General features: G+C 45.8%; 1 protein-coding gene across 1 annotated transcript; it reads right to left on the bottom strand.

Annotated features, from left to right (window-relative positions):
• Window positions 1-301: 301 nt before the first annotated feature.
• On the bottom strand, window positions 302-11,225 carry LOC128459807 (rho guanine nucleotide exchange factor 10-like protein). The gene is made up of 9 exons (XM_053444710.1): window positions 11,096-11,225; window positions 10,870-10,997; window positions 8,661-8,769; window positions 7,836-7,865; window positions 7,501-7,601; window positions 6,728-6,805; window positions 4,897-5,076; window positions 3,731-3,847; window positions 302-475 (listed from the first exon to the last, which is right to left on the bottom strand). The coding sequence occupies exons 1-9, from the start codon at window positions 11,223-11,225 to the stop codon at window positions 302-304; spliced, it is 1,047 nt and encodes a 348-aa protein (XP_053300685.1).
• Between the last annotated feature and the right edge of the window lie 1,096 nt (window positions 11,226-12,321).

The following is a 12,321-nucleotide window of genomic DNA, read 5'->3' as shown; positions in this document are numbered from 1 at the left end:
CCTCTTTGGAAGCGACGGGTTGGGGGCTGGCAGAAAAATGCCTGATTCACATTCATAACTTATCTTTGGAATTCATGGATAATCAATGCTTACTGAGGGATGAAATGGGCTGCCGCAGATCTAGTCAAGTCAAGCTCAAATCCAAATCTTTGCCCGGAATAGAAAGTGGAGGAGCAGGGGATGTGGAGCCAGCAACACGAGAAAGAGCTGCTTGTATGTTAGAGTATGTGAGGTAAGACTTCTCACACTAACATTTTAAAATCCAGGTAAAACCCCTGCAGCTCTGCACCTTTATTAATGCTCACGCTGCTAAATGTTTAATCCGACTGAAGTCTCTGATACTTGATGTGTTTAAGCTTGTAAGACAAACAGGAGTTGATACCTGCAGGAGCAAGATGAACTGAGGGAATCTCTGGATGGGCTTCACCATCAGGCCGTACAGAGTGATGCGGTCAACACTGGATGCCTGCTTCTTCTGCAAGCACAAAAAAAAAATAACAAGAAAGATTAGACACAGACTCTAAAATATATATTCCTGAACAGAGAGGCCATTATGAACAGGGAGCCGCGCTCTTCCTACTTGAAGAGGCGCGAGTCAGGAGACTGTACAGAGCGCGAGTGGGAGTGAGTGGGGTGAATAAGTTATGAAAATCAGGGTCTGTTAGTCAGAGGAGAGAATGAAAGAGGAGGGTGGTGTTTTTTTTTTTGCATGTTTGGTCTAATGTGTTACTGTGGGCGGGGGTCAGGAGAAGATATGGTTTCGGTGTCAGGGCGAGTCTGTGGCTTCATGACACCATCTGCATAACGTGGACAAAACCCACTGGACACATTTGAAATATAGTTTGTTGGTAAAGGTCCAAAGGCTGAAGTCAACGGAGAGACACAGAAAACATAGGAAAAATTATAAAGATTTATGGGATATAAAGTGCAGCAGCTGATATAACTTCCTGAGGCGTAAAGAAACTTTTTGCACTTTTAGATAAGACCTGAGTATCGGTTTGATTTATCCTCTGTTTTTGAATTAATTGGATTGACATTGATGTTCTGATACAAGTAGATATTACATTACATCACATTATTACATTTCATTGAGCTGACGTGTGCATTCAACACCGAGGGCACAGACCCAGAACAACAAGAATCAAGAAAGTACAATTTCTTCAAAATAAAGCAAAAAAACAAAGTGCCATTTAAGTGATACTAAAAGTGTTAGTTTCAAAAGTTGTAAGTGTATTTTTATTTTATTTTTTTATTCTAGGTATAGTTTGAAGAGGTATGTTTTTAGTCTTCGGCGGAAGATTTGTAAACTTTCTGATGTTTGGATGTCAATGATATCGATGATTGCAATTTAATGACTCAGCCTGAATTCGTCTTAATGTTGCATTCTATTAAATTCATAAATATTTGAGCTTATCTCGGTGATGAATGATGAATACCGGTAGTTTTCGGTCATTGCGTTCACATTATTGGATCAGTCAGTCACTGTCACATTCTATATCATCACAAACCGGATTGCATCGTATTATATTAATAAAGTTTGTCAAATTCTTTCAAAAACAAACAATGAAAAACTTTTTTTTTCCCCCGTGCAGAAAGTGCAACTATCGGGTTGATTGATTGACAGCCGTCACTCAGAAACCAAAGAGCCAGATTCTAAGACTCGACCATGTGAAAGGTTTTTTTGCCAGCGAGGAAAAGAAAGTTTAAAGCAGCAAATGAAAGTCGACACTGATGGAAAGAGTCGGATCAGAGGAAGAGAAGCAGAGGGAGAAGAGAACTAAAGAGTAAAAGACAATTTATAGTTTCCACTGCACTTGGTGTGGATATCATTTGAGAGTATTTGATCCATTAAAAACGTGAGTGTGGAGGACGACGCCCCCTGCAGGAGAGAACGTGCACAGCGAAAGAAGAATCTGCAGAAGACAGTCAAATCTTTATGGATGTTTTAACGACCACAGACGCAGGTAGGATTTCTCCCGGTGCTGCTGATGGTCAGTCTGACTGTGGGTGAGTGTGTGAAGGAGAGAAAGAGTTCTTCTTGATTCCATTTGGTTTCAACTGTAAGAAATAAGCTGCAGGATTCAGTAGCATCGTTAATTCTGCTCTTTTCCTCATAGGGAACGTGGAGATGGCAGAGAGGAGGGGGGGGGGGGTGGCAGAGCTGACAGGTTTTTAAGGGGGATGGTATTTTTGTCACTGAGCTTTAAAAGGTGGACGGCTTCCTCTCTCATTATACCGACAAAAATCTGACTCCACATCTTTGTTGCTGACTTTTGAGATTTCTATTGTACTGAAAACGGACCATTGTTACATCTCTGCAGAATGCAGCTCTCAGATTAACTCGTGATGTCTGCCAACTGAATCCAGGCTCATGATTCATGAGTCCCAATCCCTGCACATGTCCCTCGCAGGCTCATGATCACGAGCCTCTGCAATAACTTTAAAAAAAACAGCATAATGTCTGTCATTTATTCCGTGTGGTTGCTTTTTTCCAGTCCGTGTCAAACCGATGTCTTATTTGGTTTTTCCTCACGCTGCACCAGTCAGTGGGAGAGACAGAGGAAGCTTTCAGCAGACAGAACGGGAAGCATGTTATCTGGAGTAACATGCGGGGCTGTCAGCGGTGTGATCTGCTTCTATAAATCAGCATTACAGCTCAATGATCCAGGTTCATACTCAATGATCCAGGTTCATACTCATGCATGAACGCCGGGGCACGCGGCGAATTGTAAACTCGGTTTATTCAAATCAATCCTTGGCACCGTCGACGCACCTCGGCAGAATGCTTCATTGTTCACAGTCCTTAATTAATATCGGAAATGTTAAGTAAACAGAGGGACACATCATAATTGTGTCGTTGTGGAAAACTTTCCACTTTTCATAGAGATTGAGCCAGAGGCGTAAAATCCCCTGGAGGGTTTGCATTTACCCATCTATCCATTTATCCATTTATCCATTTATCCATTTACCCATTTATCCATCCATCGCACAACTCGTGAGCTTTTAAAGACACATTATCAAAATGTTTCCAGACAGAGAGTGAGAGAGAAATAACAATATATTCCAGTTATTGTCAGATTCTGAGAATTATTTTGTGGACAACATGAATAGAGGCAATTTTCTTTACCTGGAAAACCTTGAGCATTTGCAACAAATCACCAAATCACTAAATAATGACTACACTATTTGTATCGATCCATCCTTTATGCAGCTCATCCTTTCAGGGATAATGGGGTCTGGAGCCAAATATTACATAAGGATTGTAATATTTCAAAATAAAATGTACAATGGAGTATTAGGGCATTATTGAAGAATTGAATAAAGTTGTAACAATACACAAATAAAGCCATTTAATAACGAAACAGTGATGGTATTTGTAAGTATTTAGTTATTTATGAAACCTGCACTCAAGTTTAAATATACAATATGCTCCACATTTCTCATTTTAACGCAGGCAACTGATCTTCTGATATTTCTCCTCTAAATGGCACAAAACCAAAAATCACTTTATTCTCGAAAATCCATGATTGTAAAAATACCCACATGAACACTCATTTTGTGTTTTTTTCTGTTTTAAACCTGATATGTATTATTTGAGCCTTTGGGGGGTTTGTCACATTCATAAATCTGCTGAACACAAACTAAAAGAGGAATAGAGAACCGGTGGGTTCCTCTGATTTAAAACCTGAGAGGAGGAAAAAACACTTTATGCAAACGGTCTAAAACTCACCTTTAAGAATTCCAGGAAGGCCGGTTTGGACAAGCAGGCCTTTTTAATTAGAGCCATGGCCCCGGTGAAGTTGTTCACGTACTCACTGTACACATCCAGCACCATTGACTTGGAGAACTGCGGAAAACAGACACAAGCGTAAATTACCTGAACTCGTGACAGCAGTAATTTCCTCTGACATCATGAACGTCTGGCTAACCATCCTGTGTGCAGGGCGACCCGAGGGTAGTTTCAATGAAAGGGGGGGGGGGGGGGGGGAGGCTGGAAAATGGCCATTTAAGTATAGTGCTTTTAAAAAATTGGTTTGTTTGTTTACCATCCCGGTTACTGCAACACCCTTCACGAGCCATTTAAGAGGCCGGGCAAGAATGTTTGTGTGTGTGTGTGTATGTGTGTGTTTGTGTGTGTGTCTGTTGTGCGGAAGACATTTGTTCTCTCCCCTCAATTAAACCCACCCCAGGCGGCTGATAGTGGCGGTTTGAGGAGCGATGGGGAATTAGAAAAATCGCATGAAGGAATTAACCTTCATTGCTCACACTCTCCTTTAGGATCCCCTACCTCTAAGATATTACTACAAGCCCTGCAGGTAGGGATACATCACCACACGACAGAGCGGGGGGGGGGGGGGGGGGGGGGGGGCAGAGCAGAGAGGAGCACGCAGTCCCAGCACTTTCACTGGCCTCATCGGACGGCGGGTCTTAGGATATCAATGGGACAGAGCCGTAATGGCAAGCGGAGAAGGAGAGGGTCGAATGCACCCCCCACTAATAGGCAGATAATGAGTGGACCTTATGGATGAGCACACAGCAGAGACCCACACTGAACGGTCATATTCTAGTGCCAAAATGTGCAGACACATTTCCCAGAGAGATTCATCTCGAACCCGTAATTGATTCCGTGTTTGGAGTAAACTATCCCTGTTTGCTCAATCTAAAAAAACCTGTAGCTCATTAGAACTCGGGGGGGGGGGGGGGGGGGGGGGGGGGGGCAGCAGAGATTGTGTTAGGATGTCAAGAACAATAGGAGTTTCCACCCGGAATGAAAGGATTTAGTTTGCATGTTTGCACGGAAACAAAAAGGGGGACGCACACAAACACATGTTGCACGACACATAAGCCTGGAGCTCTGTGTTCTAACTTCACACGTATGAAGCGATGCACACGAACCGAGGCCACAAATAAGTCTCCAATCTTCTCGCTGCTGTCCCACTCAGCCACTCGAGACGCCAGGGCGATCTGGAACATGGAGTGGCACTGCGTGATCTCCCGGACGCGGTGAAAGATGGGGCGGATCTTCCTCGGACTCAGGATGCGCGGATCTGCTTCCATCAGGGGCCGGTGGTATTCCTGGTGAGATTGGGAGAGAAAATTGATTTGTATTATTGGCGGTATATATGTAGATGTGTGTATGCATGTGTTTATGTGTGTGTGTGTGATGAATCTGCAGTCCATCACCCCCCCCCCCTGTGTGAACCTCTTCTTTTCAGCAGCATAAATACACAAGTGAGAGGTAAATGACAAATATCCCATGAATCGGCTATAATGAGGAAATGTAGTCATGCTGCCTCGAAGCATATCAATCCAGAGGATTCACCCGTTCAGCACTCAAGGTGACTTGTAATCATAAAAGCCAGAATAATAATGGCTGAAGAAGCAGCTCCCGGCGGAGTTACAGATGCAAGAGCGACACGGTGAAAGGGGCATTGACTGATTCTGCACTCGGTGCTCATGGGGGATATTAGCGTGGCCTATAGAAAGGATGTTGACAAGCCACACAGTAAACATCACTTCTTGGAATCGGCACCGGCTGAAGTGCGGATGATATCGTGTCACAGCAAAACCAGACGGATGGAAACAGTTTTCATTTAGATTTCCATGACTATTCAATAACTTTAAACCAAATATCCTTGACCGAACATTTTGTGAAATCTCTGTGTTTAAACTAACAAGGAGAATTCCAAGGTATACAGTATACCTTAAATGACACAAACCCAAATATGCCTGCTTATATTTTGAGCTCATTTCTTTAAAAGCATATGAATTATTTAAAACTCAGCGTAAATGATCGACATGAAAATATGAATATATAATACATTTTCACGGCTTTTCCAAAACTTTTGGGATTTTTTATTTTTTTCCATGACTTTTCCAGGCCTGGAAAACCAAATAAAAAAATTCCATGACTTTCCCAGGTTTTCCATCCCTGGGATAATCTCCTGGAACTTTCTGGAGGGGCTGTGTGTGTGAGAACGCAGGAGCCAGCCCCCCCCAAAATAAAAACTCCATGTGAGAATACAGCAGGATAACGTCCAATGACATTTTTTTAAATGGATCTCATGTCCTGCCTCCTCCTGCTTCTGCTCCACCCAGACGCCACCTGATGATTCACGAGCTTTATCTCTGGGAACCCGTCACCGAATCATCAACGTGAGGACCAGGGGCAGGCGGCTGCAACACGAACAAGCGTTTCCACAGTGAAAAAGTTAAAGTTACACGCCTCAGTGTCTGATTGTGCTCGTGACCTTTCATCATTTTATGTCTTCAACTCTCCGGAGATGCTGGGTTCACCACTCGTCTCCACTCTGTGAGCCGAGGAGAGAGTTTTCCAAAGAGCATCCCCGTGTAGCACAAACGTGGCACATCATATCCTGACAGTGAAGAAGTTTGCGGTGCATGAGGCAGCCATTGATTGCTGCTGATTGCATTTCAGTAGGTGCTCCTCTCATTTTGTATGAGTACGCGATAACAAGTCTCCTTCCCCCCCCCCGCCAGAAACTAAAAGAGGCTGCACCGCGTCCTGAGCTCCTCTGACAGTCTCTTCCTCTCAGCATCAACACCGCGCCGCAGATTCCAGAGCGCTTGTTTCATCAGGATTATTTATGCCGAGACACCTCTGTAATTTGATGGATATCCCCACTTCTCCTTGCGGTGTAACTCATATTGGCTAAGTGCTGAAGGTATTGCATGTGGCAGAGGAGGACAACACCGAACAACTCACCTGCAGGATTCTCCTGAGAGACTCCAGGTAGCTGCGCTCGCTCTGGATGATGGAGCTGAGGATGTGGCGTCTGACAACCTGCACAGACAAAACAGACCAGTCAGGACATCCAGCGCTAACAGGACATGATGCGGCAGCGGCAGTGAGCAGAATGGTTTCTGTTACAAGGTGGTGCACGCTGATGGAGTGCACGAGGATCACGTGTTTATCACAGGAGGAGAAAAGAGTCACAGTGGAGAGAGGGTCTGTTTGAGCGAGGCCTCGGGGTCATTGGATTTCCTATGACTTGAAAATCCCTGTTCTGTACCTCACATTATAAAACATGATGCTTTTCCAAACAGGGAAAAGAGAAGAATAAATAAAAATGTTTAAAAAACGTACTAATATATAATAATACTCCTTTTAAACACGACACCCAGGTGCAAGGCATTAATATCAGTCTGTTTGTTGCATATCTCCAGAACTGTTCATCTCATCGACTTCAAACTTGGCTTTAGTATCGTTAAGAGCCAAAGGAAGTGCTGTGTTGAATTTGTCGGGATTTGGATACGATATGCATACAATATTAATAAACTTTCAATACACAGGTGACTGCAGCAGGGTGTTTATTTGCCACAGCTCAATTACTGCAGGTCCCTCTTTCCAGTCAGACAGAAAAGATGCAACCAGCTTTAACACCGGCCAAACAAACAGGCAGGTTTTACAATGAGGCGCTGCACAAGCAAGGAAAAGAGAGGAAAAATATAAATATCTGCAAAAAGTGTGAGGTGCACCTGGTGGCTGGTCAGCCCCTCCGGCATGGGACTCAGTTGTGGGGGAGGGTGCTTCATTTCCGACACAGCCACATCCAGGTATCCTGCATCATCCTCCTCCTCTGCAGACAATCAGGAATGAAGGAGGAAAAATACAGAGAGGTTAAAAAGAGAAATGGTGTCGGTGTGTCTGTGTGTGTGTGTGTGTGTGTGTGTGTGTGTGTGTGTGTGTGTGTGTGTGTGTGAGTGTGTGTGTGTGTGTGTCAGACACAGAATCAGACAGAGAGGGAACAGCAGAGGAGCAGCCTTCAGATCTCACTGCAGCTGGAGACACTGCGACACACTAAGTTTATTACCTCTAAAATATGAAGAGACTTTTGTTCTCGCTGAAAAAGAGAAGGAGAGAGACAGAGAGAGAGAGAGAGAGAGAGAGAAAGAGAGAGAGAGAGAGAGAGAGAGAGAGAGAGAGACCCACAAACGATAAAAACAAGACTTTCAAAACAGTACTGTATCTCTGCATCGGCACAAAGACATTCGACACCATCACAAAAAAATAAAAGAAAAATTGAAGAAAACTACTTCACACCATAAAGACACAAGATACCAGAAGCTTCCACCGTTCCAATTAAAGACCTGGAATGATTACAGAGGATTGGCTGGAAAAAGTAATATAACGCTTTGGAGATTTCCGTCCATCAACACCTAAAAATAGCAGCAGTGGCCTCTTTACCTCTTTGTGACGGCTCACAGATTTGTTTGAGGCACGGGGGGGGGGGGGGGGGCGCTCGGTGCTAAGCTAATGGATGCTAATCTCCCTCTATTGTTAAGACAAGGGATGTGCAGAAACCTATAGTGTGTAGCATGAGCTGCTTCATCCTCCCCCCCCGCGTGGCTCGACCACATCATGAGTCTTAACACTAAGACTCATGATGTGGCCTGTTGTATTCATTATGGTTTTAATCTGTGAGATCTGTCTTTATTTTTCTATTTTTCACTTCTGCCCGAGGGGATTGTGCAAAATCAAAACTTTTTCCTCCAACTAACACAACTTTGGCTCTACACACGTGAAACTGCCTCTAATTCAAAAAAGTCAGGAGCAACACAAAAACCAAACTTCATAACCACTCTCTGATATCAGAGCAGTTGCAAACTTTTCAGACGAGAAGAGATCAGACCTTTACCCGACTGATCTTTCCTCTGCAGGAGGGACACTTTCCGCATGACGGCCAACTTGGTCTTTTCCAGCCCGTCCTTGGTCCCGCTCCTCGCCGCCTTCATCAGCTGCTGCACCTGGATGGGAGGAGCAGACACAGACAGCGGGGGGGCGTTAGAGGAGCACAGGGCCCGAGCCACGCTGCGGAGTCTGGATGACCGGAGGCGCTCCTCTGGAGAGCGCTGGGGAGAAGTGGCGCTCGCTGGGCTCATCACGGATCGCGCCATCTGCGGCTCCCCCCCCCCGCGGGCCGGCGCACGGCCTCTAATCAGAGAGTCCATGAGTGTGTGTCTCTCCACATTAAGAGTCACAGAGATCAGTGTGTGTGTGGGGGAGGGGGGGGGGGGATCTATCTGACCACACACTCCACCCTGAGCGTCACAGAGGACCTGCAACCAGACTCCACGCACCCAGAATACACTCCGGGTGATAGTATTTTTAAATGATGACGCTTCGGGGAAAGTAGGTCATTAATTGGGGGTAAGTTGCACTTGGTGTTTATGGAAGTAAATATATACGCAGAATATGATTAAATTATTCATGTGTCCCTTAAATGCATCTTGATATTAAACCAGGCAGGGAGAGAGGGAGAGAGGGAGAGAGGGGGGGGGGGGGGGGGGGCGAGCAAGACAGTCGTGAAAAAAGAAAGTCACAGTCGAAAAACAAGGAAAGGAGGGGGCAGCAAGCAAACATCTCACCGGCTGCTTCCAGCTCTGCAAAGAAAGAAGGTTTGATACCTCTGTGTTCACTCTGCGCAGATCTACCTTGATGTCATAGTTGTGTTTGCCAGACAGCCGCATGGCCACTTCCCGCTTGGTCCTGGCACACCGCTCCCGCAGCCCAAGCCCCTCAGGAGACAGCTAAAGGTGGTGGTGGACAGGCGGAGGGAGGTGGGGTGAGGGGATGGGGGGGGGCAAGGTGGAGGTTTTAGGGCACGGCCGAGGGCGGAGACAGACAGAGGGGGAAACGATAAACAAAGGGGGAGGAGAGGAAATGGAAGAGGGAAAACGGGAAAGGCAAAAGTGATCAAGGCCCAAAAAAACAAGCGACACAACATCGGGAATTAATCACAAGCACAGAGAGTGAGAGCTCTGGTCAAAGGTCAAATCTGCTCTATGAGACTAATGGCCACTGATATACAGAGGGGGATGTTAGAGGGGGGGGGGGGGGGGGGCAGTGCAGGCAGTTCAGGGCTATTATCAAAAGAAGCAGAACGAGAGGAGGACTTCAGGTGCACTCGGGTGAGAAATTAATCGAGCAGGACTGATTATTATTAAAGATGTGTTTTTGTGATTAAAAAATATAAAAGAGTTGAGATTTCTTCATTAATTGTTCGACCAGAGGAGCCTCTCGGTGTTCAGTGGCCTGGGGCAAGGGCGGTTACACACCACACCCTCCGGTAATTAACACAACTCCTTTGTTTGTGTGTTGTTTTGTACCGAAGCATTTCTTTTCCCCTTCGGTTTCCCTACAAGGCATCAACTCTGTCTTTTCATAGTTCAGAGCATATTCATAAATCTGTAAACCGTGATGTATAATAGTGTTGGAGGCCAGAATAAGTCTAAACACTGATAATGATTCAACACCCAACACAATCCTTTATCAGAATGACTCCTACAGTTTATTTTCCCAATGCCTGCATCGATGCATGTGTGTTAAAGGCTGGAGGAGTGGGAGGACTGGGAGAGTGCAGGAGAATGTGTGAATGTGTGCACAGTGCCATCATGTGGAGGAGAAACACACTGTGGAGGGGCTGCAGGAGGAGAGAGAGGAGAGAGAGGAGAGAGAGGAGAGAGAGGAGAGAGAGGAGAGAGAGGAGAGAGAGGAGAGGAGAGAGAGAGGAGAGAGAGGAGAGAGAGGAGATCTGAGGCTTCTCCCACAGAAAGGCCTCTTGTTTACCTTCATTTCACAATGGAGGCGTTAAAAAGCCCAGACAGCTCGATTCCTCACGTTCTTTCTAGTTTCACTTCTGTACATTAATAAAGACGGCTGCAGCAGAGGAGCGGGAGATGAAACATTCTCCCTGATTCTTTTTGTGAGGGATGGAAAAAACCAACGACACCCCGGCCGTTTAGAATAAAGAATCATCCGTGACAGACAAATACATGTCTCAGGAACGCACCTACACACACACACACACACACACACACAGACACACACAGAGACACACACAATACCTTGCTCTTTGCAGGTACTTTGGCCTCGTTATCCGACTGCTCGTCATAGCTCTCGAACTCGCTGGAGCTCCAGCCGTTGCCCGTGTTCGAGGGACCGGTGTCTCTCTGCACGTCCTCGTAAATCATGTCTGTGGGGGGGGGGGGAAACGTGACAAGTCAGCGACAACATTCATGTGGGAACAAACATCGTAAAAAACAAACATCATCCTGTTGTCGGCAGGCTCACCTTCCACAGGAGAGAGGGGCTCCTCACCGGGCACGTCGTCGTAGATCACCTCGGGAGAGTCCGACGTCGGGGGCTCGGCTTCGACCACACGTGAGGCTGGAGAGGGGAAACCAGCAAAGTTAGCAAACATGGGTTTTAAATGGGATAAATGGCCGATGCAGGTTTTCTATCTTTAATCGACACTTCAACAGTTGCACCTCCTGTTGTTGGAGCTTTCTCCCACGACACACATGTTACACCAGATCTACACACCTGGAATCCATCTGGCAAAGCAGAGAAGATGGGGCGGTGTGGCCTAGGGGTAAGAGTGGTCGTTCTCCAACAAGAAGGTTGCCGGTTCAATCCCCACCCTTGAACCCCTAAATGGCCCCTCATAAATGTTGAGTGTACTAAGTTGCCTTGGACAAAAGCATCAGACAAATGACATGTAATGTAAAGAAGATAGAAGATTCCAGATGGTTTTCCCTCTGGTTGGGAATTCACCCAGTTGGAAGATCTACTCCCTTCTTCCTGTTCCCTCGGTGAGATTGGTCACATGTCAGGTGGGTGTGGTCCTAACGGCCTCCTCCTGGTAACTGGACGTGATTCCATCGGGCTTGTTTGAGCTATTGACCCGTTTCTATCTCTGCGCTCGACAGCATTTGTCATTAACTGCTTTGAGAGTGTTTCGGGCTAATTTAGCTCAGTGAGCTTTATTGATTTGGTTTTAAACTGCGATTTATCTGCACCACTTTCCCCCTAATCCCCCCCCGAAGAGCAACAATCACTGTTTTCAATTAATCTGATTGGAGACGTGTTTTCTGTCACGGATTATTCAGCGGAGTTAAGTCCGAGGTTTTGAAATTACCTTGGGCTCAATCCAGGAGAGGAACAAAGGGCCGACTGCGCTCTCTTGAAAACAGGATTAGCTCCTCAGAGGTTCTTTATATCTTCAGCCTTTTCCTTCACTTGTGCATTCAGAGCGGATTCAGCACGGAGAAGAAAACAACTGGATTTGGGCTATCAGTCTGACTATCAGCATATCTGCAAAGTGATTGGGCCTCACGGGAAAACAGGCTTGTTATTTCCAAATGTGCTAAACCACAAGTTCCTCCTCGCTCCGTCTTCTCACTTTTATTTAACTTTTCTCCACAGCAGCACAATGACACTCTGGCAAACTCGAGAAAACTGACATAGCGAGCATTTAGAAATCAATGTCAGACGCTCCCATCACAATGTGCGGTGAC

The sequence above is a fragment of the Pleuronectes platessa genome, chromosome 2 (genome assembly GCF_947347685.1).
Source record: "Pleuronectes platessa chromosome 2, fPlePla1.1, whole genome shotgun sequence".
Lineage (NCBI taxonomy): Eukaryota > Metazoa > Chordata > Actinopteri > Pleuronectiformes > Pleuronectidae > Pleuronectes > Pleuronectes platessa.
Note: the sequence above shows the minus strand (reverse complement) of the source record. Positions and strands in the feature narration are given on the sequence as shown.